Here is a 19,950-nt window from a genome sequence, read left to right on the forward strand (position 1 = left end):
TCCCATCACCACCCAGTAACCCTTCCCCCATCACCACCCAGTAACCCTTCCCCCATCACCACCCAGTAACCCTTCCCCCATCACCACCCAGTAACCCTTCCCCCATCACCACCCAGTAACCGTACCCCATCACCACCCAGTAACCCTTCCCCCATCACCACCCAGTAACCGTACCCCATCACCACCCAGTAACCCTTCCCCCATCACAACCCAGTAACCCTTCCCCCATCACCACCCAGTAACCCTTCCCCCATCACAACCCAGTAACCCTTCCCCCATTACAACCCAGTAACCCTTCCCCCATCACAACCCAGTAACCCTTCCCCCATCACAACCCAGTAACCCTTCCCCCATCACCACCCAGTAACCCTTCCCCCATCACAACCCAGTAACCCTTCCCCCATCACCACCCAGTAACCGTACCTCCAGCAGGCATAGCTCCTGGACACAGTTATGCAGCAGCTCCAGGGCTCTTTGTGTCACCTCCCAGGGCCTCTGGAGGAAGATGAGCAGGGTACACTGACGACAGAACAGGTAGCTGCGTAGCTCCAGCAGGCTAGCCTGCCCGCTCTGGATCCCATCTCTCTTCTCCATGTCTATGGGGCGCCGCAGGAGCAAGCCAGTCCATCTCTTCACCGGGGAGCAGAAGGAACCCAGCCAGTTGGCCCCGTCTACACACAGACACAGAGACGAGCAGAAAGACACAACTAGATGCTGATTTTAATCTATTGAGTCGCTGAATTATAAAGCTTGAGTTATTTTTTGGGTATTTTTTGGGGGGGGTATTTTATTAGGATCCCCATTAGCTGTTGCGAAAGCAGCAGCTACTCTTCCTGGGGTCTACACAAAACATGAAGCATGACATAATACAGAACATTAATAGACAAGAACAACTCAAGGACAGAACTACATCAATATTTTAAAAAAGGCACACATAGTTTGTGTTGATATGTAGACTATCTAGGTCAGATAGGGGAGAGGCATTGTGCTGTGAGGTGTTGCTTGATCTATTTATTGAAACCAGGTTTGCTGTTTATTTGAGCAATATGAGATGGAACAGAGTTCCATGCAACAATGGCTCTATATAATACTGTACACTTTCTTGAATTTGTTCTGGATTTGGGGACTATGAAAAGACCCCTGGTGGCATGTCTGGTGGGGTAAGTGTGTGTGTGTCAGAGCTGTGTGTAAGTTGACTATGCAAACAATTTGGGATTTTCAACACATTAATGTTTCTTATAAAAAGGAGTGATGCAGTCAGTCTCTCCTCAACTCTTAGCCAAGAGAGACTGGCATGCATAGTATTTATATCAGCCCTCTGATTACAATGAAGAGCAAGACGTGCCGCTCTGTGAGAGGCAGTTTGTGGCACTTATTTATTTATTATTACCCCTTTTTCATGTTGGCCAATTGGTAGTTACAGTCTTGTCTCATCGCTGCAACTCCCGTATGGACTCGGGAGAGGCGAAGGTCAAGAGCCGTGCGTCTTCCGAAACACGACCCAGCCGAGCCGCACTGCTTCTTGACACAATGCCCGCTTAACCCGGAAGCCAGCCGCACCAATGTGTCGGAGGAAACACCTGGAGACCGTGTCAGCGTGCATATGCCCGGCCCGTCACAGGAGTCGCTAGAGCGCGATGGGACAAGGACATCCCTGCCGGCCAAACCCTCCCCTTACCCAGACGACGCTGAGCCAATTGTGGGTCTCCCGGTTGCGGCCAGCTGCGACAGAGCCTGAACTCGAACCAGGATCTCTAGTGGCACAGCTTTAGACCACTGCACCACACGGGAGGTGGCTATATATTTATGTGGTCCTTTAGCTCAATTGGTGGAGCATTGTGTTTGCAAAGCCAGGATTGTGGGTTCGATTCCCGGGACCACCCGTCCGTAAAACGTATGCGCGCATGACTGTAAATTGATTAGGATTAAAGTGTCTGCTGAATGGCATATAATATTATACAGTACCTTCGGAAAGTATTTAGACCCCTTGACTTTACCACATTTTGTAACGTTACAGCCTTATTCTAAAATGGATTAAAAACATTTTATCCTCATCAATCTACACACATTACCTAATAAAGACAAAGCAAAAACACGTATTTAATTATTTTTGCTACATCCCCAAAGCATGATGCTGCCACCACCATGCTTCACCGTAGGGATGGTGCCAGGTTTCCTATAGAGATGACGCTTGTCATTCAGGCCAGAGAATCTCGTTTCTCATGGTCGGAGAGTCTTTAGTTACATTTCGGCAAACTCCAAGCGGGCTGTCATGTGCCTTTTACTGAGGAGTGGCTTCCGTCTGGTCACTCTACCATAAAAGCTTGATTGGTGGAGTACTGCAGAGATGGTTGTCCTTCTGGAAGGTTATCACATCTCCACAGAGGAACTCTAAAGCTCTGTCAGAGTGACCATCGGGTACTTGGTCACCTCCCTGACCAAGGTCCTTCTCCCCCGATTGCTCAGTTTGGCCAGGCGGCCAGCTCTAGGAAGAGTCTTGGTGGTTCCAAACTTCTTCCATTTAAGAATGATGGAGGCCAATGTGTTCTTGTGGACCAAAAATGCTGCATTTTCTGGTACCCTTCCCAGATTTGTAACTCGACACAATCCTGTCTCGGAGCTCTACGGACAATTCCTTCAACCTCGTGGCTTGGTTTTTGCTATGACATGCATAGTCATCTGTGTGACCTTATATAGACAGGTGTGTACCTTTCCAAATCATGTCCAATCAATTGAATTTACCACAGCTGGACTCCAATCAAGTTGTAGAAACATCTCAAGGATGATCAATGGAAACAGGATGCACCTGAGCTCCATTTCAAGTCTCAGAGCAAAGGGTCTGAATACTGGTGTAAATGTGTTACAAATCTGTTATTTGTTTTTATTAAATTAGAAAAAATGTCTAAAAACCTGATTTTGCTTTGTCATGATGGGGTATTGTGTGTAGACTGATGAGGGAAAAAACAATTTAATCAATTTTAGAATAAGGCTGTAATTGTAACCTAACAAAATGTGGAAAAAGTCAAGGGGTCTGAATACTTTCCAAAGACACTTATTAGATGACTTATACCTGAGCCCTATACCTGAGCCCGAGGACCTGAGCCCTAGGACCATGCCTCAGGACTACCTGGCATGATGACTCCTTGTTGTCCCCAGTCCACCTGGCCGTGCTGCTGCTCCAGTGTCAACTGTTCTGCCTGAGGCTATGGAACCCTGACCTGTTCACTGTGATTACTATTATTTGACCATGCTGGTCATTTATGAGCATTTGAACATCTTGGCCATGTTCTGTTATAATCTCCACCCGGCACAGCCAGAAGAGGACTGGCCACCCCTCATAGCCTGGTTCCTCTCTAGGTTTCTTCCTAGGTTTTGGCCTTTCTAGGGAGTTTTTCCTAGCCACCGTGCTTCTAAACCTGCATTGCTTGCTGTTTGGGGTTTTAGGCTGGGTTTCTGTACAGCACTTTGAGATATCAGCTGATGTAAGAAGGGCTATATAAATACATTTGATTTGATTCTAAAGCGTGAGAGGGAGTGTCTATACATGTACCTCCAGCCCCGAAGTTGAGAACATACTGAGTGAAGAGCGCGTCCAGCTCGTCGTACTGGACCAGGGCATCCTCACACTGCTGTAGCATCTCAAACACAAAGGCCAACTCCTCCTGCACACAACAAAACACACAACACATCACACGTGATCAAACCTACATCTCAAACACAAAGGCAAACTCCTCCTGCACACAACAAAACACAGATCAGATACACACAACACATCACACGTGATCAAACCTACAGTTCAGAAACTGATTAGTACACACACACACACACACACACACACACACACACACACACACACACACACACACACACACACACACACACACACACACACACACACACACACACACGTTCAAAAGTTGAGGGTCAGCATCCCGGAGTCGCCTCTTCACTGTTGACGTTGAGACTGGTGTTTTGCGGGTGCTATTTACTGAATTTGCCAGTTGAGGACTTGCGAGGCGTCTGTTTCTCAAACTAGACACTCTAATGTACTCGTCCTCTTGCTCAGTTGTGCACCGGGGCCTCCCACTCCTCTTTCTATTCTGGTTAGAGCCAGTTTGCGCTGTTCTGTGAAGGGAGTAGTACACAGCGTTGGACCAGATCTTCAGTTTCTTGGTAATTTCTCACATGGAATAGCCTTCATTTCTCAGAACAAGAATAGACTGGTGAGTTTCAGAAGAAAGTTATTTGTTTCTGGACATTTTGAGCCTGTAATCGAACTCACAAATGCTAATGCTCCAGATACTCAACTAGTCTAAGGCCAGTTTTATTGCTTCTTTAAATCAGAACAACAGCTTTCAGCTGTGCTAACATAATTGCAAAAGGGTTTTCTAATAATCAATTAGCCTTTTAAAATGCTAAACTTGGATTAGCTAACACAACGTGCCATTGGAACACAGGAGTGATGGTTGCTGATAATGGGCCTCTGTACGCCTATGTAGATTTTCCATTAAAAATCAGTTGTTTCCAGCTACAATAGTAATTTATAACATTAACAATGTCTACACTGTATTTCTGATCAATTATATGTTATTTTAATGGACCAAAAAATGTGCTTTTCTTTCAAAAACAAGGACATTTGTAACGGCAGTCTAGCTCTTCCTCCTCCTCGGACGAGGAGAGGCGAGAAGGATCGGAGGACCAATGTGCAGCGTGGTAAGTTTCCATGATTGAATATACACGAAGACAAGACACTATACAAAATAACAAACGAACTAACCGTCACAGTCCCGTGTGGCACAAACACTGACACAGGAAACAACCACCCACAAAATCCCAACACAAAACAAGCCACCTATATATGATTCTCAATCAGGGACAACGATTGACAGCTGCCTCTGATTGAGAACCATATTAGGCCGAACACAGAAACAGACAAACTAGACACACAACATAGAATGCCCACCCAGCTCACGTCCTGACCAACACTAAAACAAGCAAAACACATAAGAACTAGGGTCAGGACGTGACAACATTTCTAAGTGACTCCAAACTTTTGAATGGTAGTGTATACACTAATATATATATATATATATAAACACACACACACCCTCTTCTCCCTGTATAAAACCCAGATTCACCTGAGACATGCTCTCACCTGAGACACAAAGACTGGCAGGTACAGACCTACCTGTACCATGAAGTAGTCACAGAAGCTCCAGCCGGGCTGATTGCGTTTCTCCCGGAGGGTGCGCATGTCCTCCTCGAAGCGTCCCAGGTTCTGAGTGAAGGACATCAGCAGTAGAGTCCTCAGCTTCAGCAGGAAGGCACTCCACGACTCCTGAGACCTGGACGAATCCTTTAGAGGGTCTGACAGAACCACACAACTAGGTGAGAAAGAGAGAGAGAGAAGGAGAGAAGGAGAGAGAGGAGAGAAAAAGAGAGAGAGAAGGAGAGAGAGAGGAGAGAGAAGGAGAGAGAGAGGAGAGGAGAGAGAAAGAGAGAGAGAGGGGAGAGAAAAAGAGAGAGAGAAGGAGAGAGAAGGAGAGAGAGAGAGAGAGAGAGAGAGGAGAGAAAAAGAGAGAGAGAAGGAGAGAGAGAAGGAGAGAGAAAGAGAGCGAGAAGGAGAGAGAAAGAGAGAGAGAAAGAGAGAGAGAGAGGAGAGAGAAGGAGAGAGAGAGGAGAGAGAAGGAGAGAGAGGGGAGACATTTGTATCTGATCTGTCAGAACAGTTCTTTCTTCTGGCTATTTGTGTTTCTCATTTCCAGCGTCCATTTTGTTTGTATCTTGTGTTGTAAAGTGTGTCCATGTTGTTTGTATCTTGTGTGTCTCACCGGTCATTCTGCTTGTTACAGAAGTCGTTGCGGATCTTGTCCACTAAGGAGGAGCGAGGCAGGATGTTGGTCTTGTTCTTCTTCTTGGCGTCGCTGGTCTCCACGACAACGATGACCCAGTCAGCTGACCCGTGGAGCCGCAGGTTGCCCTGCCACCTCATCATGTTGTCCCTGACTGACGCCTTGTACACCTTTATGTCCTAGAGGGTTTATTGACAGTTCATTATTCAATCATAAAGTTGTTTAGAAATAATTTCTAATCTGTTAGAACTCATTGGTTAGTCCTTTCTGAACCCATAATAATAATAATAATAATAATAATAACAATAACAGCAATAATAATAATATTAACAATAATAATAACAATAATAATAACAATAATACCAACCATAACAACAACAATAATAATAATAAACAATAACAACAGCAATAATAATAAAAACAATAATACCAGCAATAACACTATAATTAACAATAACCGTAATAACAACAATAATAATAATATTAACAATAATCACAACAATAACCACATCAATATTAACAATAATTATAATAACAACAACCACAACAATAATAACAGCAATAACAATAATAATAATATTAACAATAATCACAATAATAACCACATCAATATTAACAATAATTATAATAACAACAACCACAACAATAATAACAGCAATAACAACAATAATAATAACAATAACAATAATAACAATAACAACATTAATAATAACAATAACAACATTAATAATAACAATAACAATAATAACAATAACAACATTAATAATAACAATAACAATAATAACAATAACAACATTAATAATAACAATAATAACACTAATAATACTAATAATAACAATAATACTAATAATGACATTAATAATAACAATAATAACAATAACAACATTAATAATAACAATAACAATAATAACAATAACAGCATTAATAATAACAATAACAACATTAATAATAACAATAACAATAATAACAATAACAACATTAATAATAACAATAATAACAATAACAACATTAATAATAACAATAACAACATTAATAATAACAATAATAACACTAATAATACTAATAATAACAATAATACTAATAATGACATTAATAATAACAATAACAATAATAACAATAACAACATTAATAATAACAATAACAACATTAATAATAACAATAACAATAACAACATTAATAATAACAATAATAACAATAACAACATTAATAATAACAATAACAACATTAATAATAACAATAATAACACTAATAATACTAATAATAACAATAATACTAATAATGACAATACTAATAAAAGTAATAATAACAATATCAGCCATAGTAATAATAATAATAACAATAATAATAACAACAATATCGGCAATAACAATCATAGTAATAATTATAATAATAACAATAACAACAATAATAACAATAATATTAATAATAACAACAATAATAATAATAACAATAACAATGAGGTATGTTTTGTGTGTTCACTGTTCAGACAATCATAAAGTAACTCTCTCACATTACGAGTAAAAACAAAACAAAACGCTATGTATCTCCAGTCCCTTTTCAGGGCATCAAATGCCAGGAAATAGTAGTGTTGCAAACCTCTATAGGAGTCATTACTATGAATGAATGACATTTACTCTTTAATGAGTCCAACAGCCTTGATATACTAAAGTGCTTCTAAAAAAAAAAGGCTCTCTGCAATAGCTATCCATGTCGGCCACGAGTCGCTGACTGGACTGTACTTAAAACAAGTGAACCGCCCTTTTAGTACATCAACAAATGTCTGTTTCCTCAGCACTTTTCCACTGATCTCCCTGAACAAACTGAGGGGCCAGCCAGGTTACTTACTTACTTACGTACGGACGGACAGACAGACACTCAGGAGAATAGTAGAGGAATCCTCCTGAGACTAAATGCAAACTATATTTGAACCAGCTGGAATACACAACATGTAATGTGTTGTGTCTGTCAGCCATCCATCTGCTGCCTGCACTGAGAATAATACTAATAATCCACTCTGGATCCAATCATCTAGCTAGGCTGTTACATCCCACCGGTTATTTAATGGAGGGTAGAGTAGAATTTATGTGTGTGTGTGTGTGTGTGTACACGTGTGTGTACACGTGTTCAAGTCCCCACAAGAATAATAAACAAACTAAAATTTGACCAACTGGGGAACTTTTGTTAGTCCCCACGAGGTCAAATACTATTTCTAGGGGGTTTAGGGTTAAGGTTAGATTTAGGGTTAGAATTAAATTAAGGGTTAGCAGCTGGGGTTAATTTTAGGGTTAGGTTTTTGGGTTAGGGTTAAAGGGTTAGGGAAAATAGGATTTTGAATGGGACTGAATTGTGTGTCCCCCACAAGGTTAGCGGTACAAGAATGTGTGTGTGTGTGTGTGTGTTTACAGTAAAACGGGCACAGCACCACGTACACAGCAGTCTGTCCAGTAGATATGGAGGAAGGGGAAAGTGAGGAGGGCTTTGTTTCCCTCTTTAGGGAGGAGTTCCTCTTTGAACTGGACAAAGTTGGCCTCTAAATGGATCGTCCTTGGTGCTCGTCCATACGACCTGAGATCAACAACGGGGAAAAGATTACGATATAGTGGTTCTATAAAGGAGTTTATACATTATAATGCTTATACACCGAGATGCTCTTATCTAGCATGGACCAGAAAGCCAACATTTAGTCGACAAAGTCATTCAGCAGTACCAACAAAAAAAATAACTGTTTCAATTAGACCAATTACTTGTCAGCACTCACCTCCTCCATTCCATTGGTTCCCTGGGAAGCTGCTGGGCCAATGGGGTGTAGAGAGAAGTGAACAAGGCCTGGTCCCCAGCGCCTTGTGGAGAGAGGGGGGAGATTAGGGAAGAGGAGGGTTGTAAAGGAAGGAAGGAGGAAAGAGAGTGAGGGAAGAAAGAGAGAGAATGAGGGGAACAGAAAATCCCCTGATACCCAATAAGTACCTGTCAACACAGGATTATATGTTCATTTAAAATAGCCAGTTGAACTTCAGGACTGGATTGAATAGCCCTGCCCTATGATCCAGCTACAGACTCAATACGCCCTGCTGGCTATCACCCCTCTGTCCTGGTGTTGTTTCCAGACACGTCAACCTTTCCTTGTGTGGTTAAAGGTTGATATGACAGGGGGTACCCCATCCCCCAACAGACTCCCAGAACCAACCTTTCCTTGTGTGGTTAAAGGTTGATATGACAGGGGGTACCCCATCCCCCACCAGACTCCCAGAACCAACCTTTCCTTGTGTGGTTAAAGGTTGATATGACAGGAGGTACCCCATCCCCCACCAGACTCCCAGAACCAACCTGTTCCTGTGTGGTTAAAGGTTGATATGACAGGAGGTACCCCATCCCCCACCAGACTCCCAGAACCAACCTTTCCTTGTGTGGTTAAAGGTTGATATGACAGGGGGTACCCCATCTCCCACCAGACTCCCAGAACCAACCTGTTCCTGTGTGGTTAAAGGTTGATATGACAGGGGGTACCCCATCTCCCACCAGACTCCCAGAACCAACCTGTTCCTGTGTGGTTAAAGGTTGATATGACAGGGGGTACCCCATCCCCCACCAGACTCCCAGAACCAACCTTTCCTTGTGTGGTTAAAGGTTGATATGACAGGGGGTACCCCATCCCCCACCAGACTCCCAGAACCAACCTTTCCTTGTGTGGTTAAAGGTTGATATGACAGGGGGTACCCCATCCCCCAACAGACTCCCAGAACCAACCTTTCCTTGTGTGGTTAAAGGTTGATATGACAGGAGGTACCCCATCCCCCACCAGACTCCCAGAACCAACCTTTCCTTGTGTGGTTAAAGGTTGATATGACAGGGGGTACCCCATCTCCCACCAGACTCCCAGAACCAACCTTTCCTTGTGTGGTTAAAGGTTGATATGACAGGGGGTACCCCATCTCCCACCAGACTCCCAGAACCAACCTGTTCCTGTGTGGTTAAAGGTTGATATGACAGGAGGTACCCCATCCCCCACCAGACTCCCAGAACCAACCTTTCCTTGTGTGGTTAAAGGTTGATATGACAGGAGGTACCCCATCCCCCACCAGACTCCCAGAACCAACCTTTCCTTGTGTGGTTAAAGGTTGATATGACAGGGGGTACCCCATCCCCCACCAGACTCCCAGAACCAACCTTTCCTTGTGTGGTTAAAGGTTGATATGACAGGAGGTACCCCATCCCCCACCAGACTCCCAGAACCAACCTTTCCTTGTGTGGTTAAAGGTTGATATGACAGGGGGTACCCCATCCCCCACCAGACTCCCAGAACCAAATTCTGTGTCTCGGTAACAGCATTCTGTTGTTACTTAGACAACAGCAAAGCAAAGCCCACTGCTGGGCATTCGGGACTAAGAAACAGAACAGGGCTTGACATAATGAAGCTGTGGGAATATTCTAATACACTTGTGGTACACATGCACTGGGAGAATGTAGTATGTCCCTTGTGAGGCTTCTATTGCTGCTGTTTTGTGTGTCTGTCACAGGCAAACAGCCATTGGACTTCAAATCTAATTGACCTTTCAATCATACAAGTGCTGTAAGGCTGCGCTGCACCATAACGCTGAGACTTTGCCCTTGTAAATAGGGCTGTTCAGAGACCAACGCTGTATAGCTCTGCTAGTACATCCTGTTGTCGCCTCTAATAGTAAAACTGCACACAGCCCTTGTATGGTCCCCACAGAGAGAACAGCCCTGGTATGGTCCCCCCAGAGAGAACAGCCCTGGTATGGTCCCCCAGAGACAACAGCCCTGGTATGGTCCCCCAGAGACAACAGCCCTGGTATGGTCCCCACAGAGAGAACAGCCCTGGTATGGTCCCCACAGAGAGAACAGCCCTGGTATGGTCCCCACAGAGAGAACAGCCCTGGTATGGTCCCCACAGAGAGAACAGCCCTGGTATGATCCCCCAGAGAGAACAGCCCTGGTATGGTCCCCACAGAGAGAACAGCCCTGGTATGGTCCCCCAGAGAGAACAGCCCTGGTATGGTCCCCCAGAGAGAACAGCCCTGGTATGGTCCCCACAGAGAGAACAGCCCTGGTATGGTCCCCACAGAGAGAACAGCCCTGGTATGATCCCCACAGAGAGAACAGCCCTGGTATGGTCCCCCAGAGAGAACAGCCCTGGTATGGTCCCCACAGAGAGAACAGCCCTGGTATGGTCCCCACAGAGAGAACAGCCCTGGTATGGTCCCCACAGAGAGAACAGCCCTGGTATGGTCCCCACAGAGAGAACAGCCCTGGTATGGTCCCCACAGAGAGAACAGCCCTGGTATGGTCCCCACAGAGAGAACAGCCCTGGTATGGTCCCCACAGAGAGAACAGCCCTGGTATGGTCCCCACAGAGAGAACAGCCCTGGTATGGTCCCCACAGAGAGAACAGCCCTGGTATGGTCCCCACAGAGAGAACAGCCCTGGTATGGTCCCCCAGAGATAACAGCCCTGGTATGGTCCCCACAGAGAGAACAGCCCTGGTATGGTCCCCACAGAGAGAACAGCCCTGGTATGGTCCCCACAGAGAGAACAGCCCTGGTATGGTCCCCACAGAGAGAACAGCCCTGGTATGATCCCCACAGAGAGAACAGCCCTGGTATGATCCCCACAGAGAGAACAGCCCTGGTATGGTCCCCACAGAGAGAACAGCCCTGGTATGATCCCCACAGAGAGAACAGCCCTGGTATGATCCCCACAGAGAGAACAGCCCTGGTATGGTCCCCACAGAGACAACAGCCCTGGTATGGTCCCCACAGAGAGAACAGCCCTGGTATGGTCCCCACAGAGAGAACAGCCCTGGTATGGTCCCCACAGAGAGAACAGCCCTGGTATGGTCCCCCAGAGAGAACAGCCCTGGTATGGTCCCCACAGAGAGAACAGCCCTGGTATGGTCCCCCTAGAGAGAACAGCCCTGGTATGATCCCCACAGAGAGAACAGCCCTGGTATGGTCCCCACAGAGAGAACAGCCCTGGTATGGTCCCCCTAGAGAGAACAGCCCTGGTATGATCCCCACAGAGAGAACAGCCCTGGTATGGTCCCCCTAGAGAGAACAGCCCTGGTATGGTCCCCACAGAGAGAACAGCCCTGGTATGGTCCCCACAGAGAGAACAGCCCTGGTGTGGTCCCCACAGAGAGAACAGCCCTGGTATGGTCCCCCCAGAGAGAACAGCCCTGGTATGATCCCCACAGAGAGAACAGCCCCGGTATGGTCCCCCTAGAGAGAACAGCCCTGGTATGATCCCCACAGAGAGAACAGCCCTGGTATGATCCCCACAGAGAGAACAGCCCTGGTATGGCCCCCAGAGAGAAGAGAACTGAAGCTCATAAACAAACACTAAGGTTTTCTGGCTACAATGGAAATGATGACAGTTCGTATCAAGCATACCGGAGGTCATTCTACTTATATTTGAATCACTGACTTCCTCATCCATTCATCCCTCAAATGAAGTATAGGAAACCTATAGGCTGCCAGTAGTATAGCTGACTAAACTCAATGATTTATGATGGAGACGTGCGGCGACTAGTGGCGGCGGACTAGAGCTCCGACGTCTTATAAAATTACGTTTTCTAATCAAGAACGACTGATTTTCAGCACCCAGAGAATAGCACGCAATTACACAAAACAATCAGTCGTTTTTTATTATTATTATTTTTTTCTACGCAATTTTATGTGACGTCGGAGCTCCACACTAGTCGCCGCACAATAAATTGCAGAGTTGAGTTTAAAATCGGGCTACTAGAAGTATGGTATATTAAGCCCATAGGCTACCAACCCAGCCAGGTCACCTGTGATACAAGTCAGTATTCGACGTACATCCATGTTAGATGGGCGTTGGGAGATTACGTGGAAACGGGATAATAGGGGCAACAGTGAGCGCTGTTACCTTAAAATAGGTTGCAGTTTTGCAAGGTCCTTACGGACGGGGATAGTGGATGGGAGTCTTTGTCCGGCGCCAAAAGTTGCATGTTTCGAATCCAGTGATAGAAAGTTGTTTTTTGAGATTTTTGTTTTAAATCTGTCCCAAAACCTTAACCATTCGGAGTTAATGCCTGACCTTACGATTTCAGAGTTAATGCCTAAAACTTAACCTTAAACAGTTTGACATTTGATGTTCGGAACAACTTTGAAATGTGACTTTTGAGAAACATTTTTTAACCTAATTCTGACGTGACTGTGAGAGCTTGTTGACCAGTCAGGGTGGTCCAGGGACAAGCAGGCCGGAGCTGTCAAGACCACCAATAGGGTCAAACCTTAAAATAACTTTTCTGAGAAGCTCACTTGAAAGGCCAACAGAGGAGTTTCTCCCAACACACACACACACTCAGTGGTGGAAAAAGTACCCGATTGTCATACTTGAGTAAAAAATAAAGATACCTTAATGTCTCAAATAAAAGTGAAAGTCATCCAGTAAAATAACTGGAGTAAGTCTAAAAACTATTTCGTTTTAAATATACCTCAGTATTAAAAAGTAAATGTAATTGAAAAAATTAAAAAGTATAAATCATTTCAAATTGCTTTGAATGCAAACCCGACGCCACGATTTTCTAGTTTGTTTTTTAAAGGCGTATTTACGGATAACCAGGGGCACGCTTCAACACTTCCATATCATTTACAAACGAAGCATTTGTGTTTAGTGAGTCCGCCAGATTAGAGGCAGTAGAGATGACCAGGGATGTAAGTGGAGCATTTTTCTGTCCTGCTAAGCATTAAAAAATGTAACAAGTACTTTTGGGTGACAGGGAAAATGTATGGAGTATAAAGTACATTATTTTCTTTAGGAATGTAGTGACGTAAAAGTACAAGTTGTGAAACATATAAATAGTAAAGTACAGATACCAAAAAAACGACTTAAGTAGTACTTTAAAGTATTTTTACACCACTGCTCACACTGTAGCCACTGTCTGTATATAGCCTAAAGACTTATTCATTTGTGTGGCCCCCGGCTAAGCTAGGTGTTATGTATCCAGTCTGAAGCAGGTGCATTTTTGCATGATGACAGCAGGTTGATGAAACTGCATCACGAGCTGTGGCGTAAGGAGGACAGCAAATATTATCTGTCTACATTAGCTGATATAGTAGCGTAGTCTAATGCATATCTCATCATAAAATGATAAGGAAAGACACGGTGATATTGTTCAATTAACGTTTTCAATTTGTCAAGCGGCGACGGTCACTGTCCTGCAAGAAATGGTGCTGACGTTACAAAGCCAGCCCTTCTTTTAAGGCCACTGATATGCGGCGGCAATTGGCTGCCTTGCCTGAGCTCAGTGTCAAACTCACAAACCTCGCTACAAACAGCTGTCCGGCTGAATAAAACGACTGCAACGTCATCCCACCAACAAAACACTCACATGTCACAATCGGCTTGTTCTCCATTGTGTATATAATGGGCTTCTCCTCTTGAGGCTCCATCGTGGATTCTGATAGTCAGTGGTAGCCCCCCATGTCATGTAAAAATCCGGTTTGTTTTTAGTAAATGCTTATGCATGCAAACAGTCGTGGGGTGTAATCATTAGTCCAAACAGTTGCAAACAGTTGCGTTTAGCAACGAAAACGTTAGTTTCAATTGGACAAACTCAGATAGGTCCCTCCCCATTTCGTTCCGTTTTCTTCCGTTTAAAAAGGTTTTTCAACAGAATCTTAATGAATACGCCACTGATGTATGGCTGGGGCTGCGTCCACTGGCCGTGTCCCGTTACACTTCCTGGAACACACCTTCACTCTACTACGTAGGCTATGCGCAATTTAAAGGGAACGCGGAAATAGAATGCTGCAGCAGCTGATGGCTCCTCTGGATGGCTCACTAAGTGAAAATGTATAAATGTCTAACAGAATCCTTTCTCATGTGGTGTTCCCAACTGGAAACATCCAATCAATAAAATGTACCTTTTAAATAGATTTGTTCAAATATATGGAGGTTTGATTACAATGACTATTCGGAATGACTATTTTAAATTACTGTAGTAGCATTGATGTAAAGTTATAATTGACTAGTAGGTGGCAGGTAGCCTAGCGGTTAAGTGTGTTCGGACAGTAAGTGAAAGGTCACTGGTTCAAATCCCAGAGCTGGCAAAGTGGAAAAATCTGCCGCTCTGCCCTTGAGCAAGGCAAATTAACCCTCAATGACTACTGGTCCCTGGATGTTGATTATGGCAGCACCCCACAACTCTCTGATTCAGAGGAGTTGGGTTAAATGTGTTAGACACATTTCAGTTGAATGCTTTCAGTTGTGGAACTGACTAGGTATCCCCCCTTTGCTATGTCTGTCGATTCATGTATAATAGAATGTATTACCGGAGTGCAAAGTCTAGGACAAAAAGGCTTCTCAACAGTTTTTACCCCCAAGCCATAAGACTCCTGAACAGGTAATCAAATGGCTACCCGGACTAGTAGCGAGTCCGAGTACCCAGACTCGCTACTGTCTTTTCACTGTTGTTTTTATTTCTTACTTACCTATTGTTCACCTAATACCCTTTTTGCACTATTGGTTAGAGCCTGTAAGTAAGCATTTCACTGTAAGGTCTACAACTGTTGTATTCGGCGCACGTGACAAATAAACTTTGATTTATTACTATCTCTATTTATTACTAACGTGTATTACTATCTGCTCCCCTATCAAGGTAAAATGGCTATGTCGTCATGGTACGTTGGTTAGCACTTTCCTGTCAAGGTTGGTGCAGAAAAAGAGTAGTTTCTTGTGGTTTTACAATGCATTTGGAAAGTATTCAGACACCTTGACTTTTTCCACATTTTGTTACGTTACAGCCTTATTCTAAAATTGATTAAATCATTCCCCCCCCCCCCCCCCCCTCATCAATCTACACACGAATGCCCACAATGAAAGTGAAAACAGGTTTTTAGACATTTTTGCAAATGTATTAATAATAAAATCCAGAGACTCAAAATTGAGCTCAGGTACAGTACATCCTGTTTCCACTGATCGTCCTTGAGATGTTTCTACAACTTGATTTGAGTCCACCTGTGGTAAATTCAATTGATTGGACATGATTTGGAAAGGCAGACACCTGTCTATATAAGGTCCCACAGTTGACAGTGCATGACAGAGCCATGAGCCACGAAGTCAAAGGAATTGTCCGTAGAGCTCCGAGACAGGATTGTGTCGAGGCACAGATCTGGGGAAGGGTACTAAAACATTTCTGCAGCATTGAAGGTCACCAAGAACACAGTGGCCTCCATCATTCTTAAATGGAAGAAGTTTGGATGAGGTAGGATTAGCCAGTCTGGTCCCACGATGGAGGGAAACACCAGCATGGTGATCAGCAGGTCTGCCATCATAAACAGGTAGTCATGTCGCCCACAGTGGTGAAGATATGCACAGAGAACCAGAAGAAGTAGAAGTACTGGTGCCTCAATGAGGCGAATACAAGGTTGGAGTCGATCCAGCGTTCGGACCCGAAGCCGATGTACAGACAAGCCTTCCAGCACGAATATGTGTAGAGCATAAGCTTGGAGAGATGAGACCAGGGGTGAGGGTCAACCCCTGGTGAGGGTCAACCCCTGGTGAGGGTCAACCCCTGGTGAGCGTCAACCCCTGGTGAGGGTCAACCCCTGGTGAGCGTCAACCCCTGGTGAGGGTCAACCCCTGGTGAGGGTCAACCCCTGGTGAGGGTCAACCCCTGGTGAGGGTCAACCCCTGGTGAGCGTCAACCCCTGGTGAGCGTCAACCCCTGGTGAGGGTCAACCCCTGGTGAGGGTCAACCCATGGTGAGGGTCAACCCCTTGTGAGGGTCAACACCTTGTGAGGGTCAACTGCTTCCTGTGCACCTCCCACCAAACGTGGCCATGGACTGAATGGAGACCAGAACCTCCTACTCTGACAGTGGGTTTTGACCAGAGGCGGCGCCTCCTCTTGACAACACTTCGCTACAATGCTTCGCTTCGCTTGAAATTTGAATATAGCTAAACCTTTTCTACCGCTCCTCTAGCAGAGGTCGTACCGCTCAGCTTCCCACAATCCCTCTCACATTTCTCTGCGTGCCCTCATTGGAAATTAATGGAGGTGGAACTTCTCCTGCCGTATCCACTGTAGCATCTTCCTCAACAGGAAGCGTGCTCCAGGAAACCAGCAGGGGGAAGCAAAACACAGATACAGTCTTGGTCAGAGTAGTTCATATCCAGAGAAATATAAATAAAACATTTCATTACTAAGCCTTGGAGTCATCATAAAAGAAAAGCCAACTCTCTCTCCCTCCTCTTGCAGAATTCAGTCATTGGCTCTCCACAATATATCTTTTCACGTGTTTTTAAATGCATTAACAAGCAGCACAAAGGATTATTTCCAACCCACCACTGGTAGACACACACACACACACACACACAGGGTTCCATCTGTTAAAAAATCTATATTTGATGATGGTACCAGCCATATACAGTGTTACAGTTTTTTTCAATTGTTTAAGCACAATTTTGAAAACAGGGCCCGGTTTGTCAAAACACTACACACAATTAGCACAACCCTACACCAAAGTAGCACAACACTTCAGATCATTTGCAAAATGGAACACTTTTGTCAAAACTATACACGACTTCATAAAAATGATATTTTGTTACCATACGAAACACACACATTTCATATGACTTCAATCTTTTTGAACCAGTTACACACTGCTGTTGCTAACCTAAAACACTTTTAGCAAGTCTAATTGTCAGTGATTAGAGTACTGTAAATGAAGTACACAGAGAAAGTGCAACTATACAAACACTACACAAGACCAATGCTGCAGACTGAGGAAAATATCATTTATTTCTCTCCATATACCCAAATCAGTCAACATGTCAACATGGAGAATCACAACAAAACATGTCCCAGTTTTCATGCTACTACAGTAGTGTGCATAACACTGTTAGCTCAGCAAACAGACAAACGTACAATACTGTATCCAGTACAGGTTACAATTACAACAACAACAAACATAAAAAATAATCAGAAAAAAACTGACAATATTGTACAGAAAATACTACAGTAAACAAACTATACATTATCTCTTCGCCTAGCTGGATCTGGCCAGAGAATTTCATCAACATCACAAGCAATATCGTCATTAGCAAGACAACGCGGGAAGAACCGTCTTGCATGTCGAATCCATCCTTGGACAGCTGCGGCGTCGACTTGGTCACAGGCGTCCTCCATGGCCTGAATGAGGGGTACCTGAGCCCTCTCTGAATTCCGCTCAAAAGGCACTCGATAAAGTTGTTTCATTTCAACCTGATGTCTTTTCAGGATGCGTGCCAGTGTTGACTGAGAGACCTGATGGACATTATTGAAAATGGCATGGTCACCGATAATGTTGGCTTGTAGTTCTCTGAGCCTGATAGCATTATTGGCCAAAACCATGTTTATTATCTCTCTCTCTTGTTCTTGCGTGAATATGGGCCCCCTTCCTCCTTGTCGTTCCCGACCCTCAATCCTATGTAGAGAATAATACATGTAACTTACTGTATAATGTCACAGGAAGGGGTATCACAAGTGCGGATATGGTGCATACAATAAGCGGCTGATTACTGTAACTGTAGACAGATCTTCTTTTACCTGTTTTCCTGTCGAAAAGTCCTTATGACAGATGCCACTGTATATCTGCTAAGATTTGGCTGAACTCTCAGTCCAGCCTCCCTCAGCGTCAATCCGTGGTTCACAACATGGTCCACTAGTGTTGCAAGAATTTCATTTGATAAGTTTGGTCCTCTTCTTCTTTGTGCACGTTCTCCTCCTGCTTCAGGTCTTCCTTGACCTCTGGCTCGGCCTCTGCCTCTTCCTCTACCTCCTTCTCCTCCTCTGTGTACTCCTCCTCTCACCCTCACTCTTCTTCTGACTCCTTCCATTTTGGTTGAAGGCAGGTGAACCTACCTGCTGCATTTTTATAGTGCTTAAACCTGATTGGTGTGTCTACAATTTAGCTATCATGTGTTTGTGCACCTGATGGCTGTGTTTAACAGATTGGCTCATAGGTGTGGTAATTTGACAGTCAGTGCTTTGGAATTGCAAGGAAGTGACATCATGATATACTTCTGTGTCTGATGTATACAAGTGTGTTTAGTGTTTTGCAAATCACTGTGTGTAATGTTTTGCAAATAGTGTGAAGCTGACAATGTGCTTACAGTTGTGCAAATCTAGCCTTGTGTTTTGCTCCTTGAGTGTAAGGTTTTGCTAATTGTGGGAAAAGTTACATTTTAGTGTGTAAGCAATCGTAAAAAACTGTAAACAAACAAAATATACAGTGCCTTCAGAAAGTATTCACACCCCTTGACTTTTTCTCATCTCTGTATCCCAAACATACAATTATCTGTGAAATAATTGGTCAGAGAAGTAGCCGAGTGTAAGCCACAGTGCCAGGTAGGATTCATCTATTGCCGGGAATCATGTCTCATAAATGTTCAGAGAAGTAGTTGGTGAACCAGGCGAGGCAATCATTTGAGAAACCAAGGCTATTGAGTCTGCCGATGAGGATGTGGTGATTGACAGAGTCGAAAGCCTTGGCCAGGTCAATGAATACGGCTGCACAGTATTGTTTCTTATCGATGGCGGTTATGATATCGTTTAGGACCTTGAGCGTGGCTGAGGTGCACCCATGACCAGCTCGGAAACCAGATTGTATAGCGGAGAAGGTACGGTGGGATTAGAAATGGTCTGTGATCTGTTTGTTAACTTGGCTTTCGGAGACCTTAGGCAGGCAGGGTAGGATAGATATAGGTCTGTAGCAGTTTGGATCAAGAGTGTCCCCCCCCTTTGAAGAGGGGGATGACCGCAGCTGCTTTCCAATCTTTGGGAATCTCAGACGACACGAAAGAGAGGTTGAACAGGCTAGTAATAGGGGTTGCAACATTTTCGGCAGATCCTTTTAGAAAGAAAGGGTCCAGATTGTCTAGCCCGGCTGATTTGTAGGGGTCCAGATTTTGCAGCTCTTTCAGAACATCAGCTGACTGGATTTGGGAGAAGGAGAAATGGGGAAGGCTTGGGCGAGTTGCTGTGGGGGGGTGCAGTACTGTTGACCGGGGTAGGGGTAGCCAGGTGGAAAGCATGGCTAGCCGTAGAAAAATGCTTATTGAAATTCTCAATT

General features: G+C 44.3%; 1 protein-coding gene across 1 annotated transcript in view; it reads right to left on the reverse strand.

Annotated features, from left to right (window-relative positions):
- The window catches only part of LOC120064106 (trafficking protein particle complex subunit 10-like), a 31,293-nt gene extending 16,881 nt beyond the window's left edge, over window positions 1-14,412 (reverse strand). Inside the window, exons 1-7 of the mRNA XM_039014457.1 lie at window positions 14,227-14,412; window positions 8,611-8,692; window positions 8,282-8,417; window positions 5,832-6,031; window positions 5,189-5,384; window positions 3,551-3,662; window positions 424-671 (exon numbers count right to left, since the gene is read on the reverse strand). Coding sequence (XP_038870385.1) covers window positions 424-671; window positions 3,551-3,662; window positions 5,189-5,384; window positions 5,832-6,031; window positions 8,282-8,417; window positions 8,611-8,692; window positions 14,227-14,287 — 1,035 coding nt within the window. The 5' untranslated portion in view covers window positions 14,288-14,412. The remainder of the gene's footprint in view (window positions 1-423; window positions 672-3,550; window positions 3,663-5,188; window positions 5,385-5,831; window positions 6,032-8,281; window positions 8,418-8,610; window positions 8,693-14,226) is intronic.
- Window positions 14,413-19,950: the final 5,538 nt, after the last annotated feature.

The sequence above is a fragment of the Salvelinus namaycush genome, chromosome 19 (assembly GCF_016432855.1).
Source record: "Salvelinus namaycush isolate Seneca chromosome 19, SaNama_1.0, whole genome shotgun sequence".
In the NCBI taxonomy this organism is placed as follows: domain Eukaryota; kingdom Metazoa; phylum Chordata; class Actinopteri; order Salmoniformes; family Salmonidae; genus Salvelinus; species Salvelinus namaycush.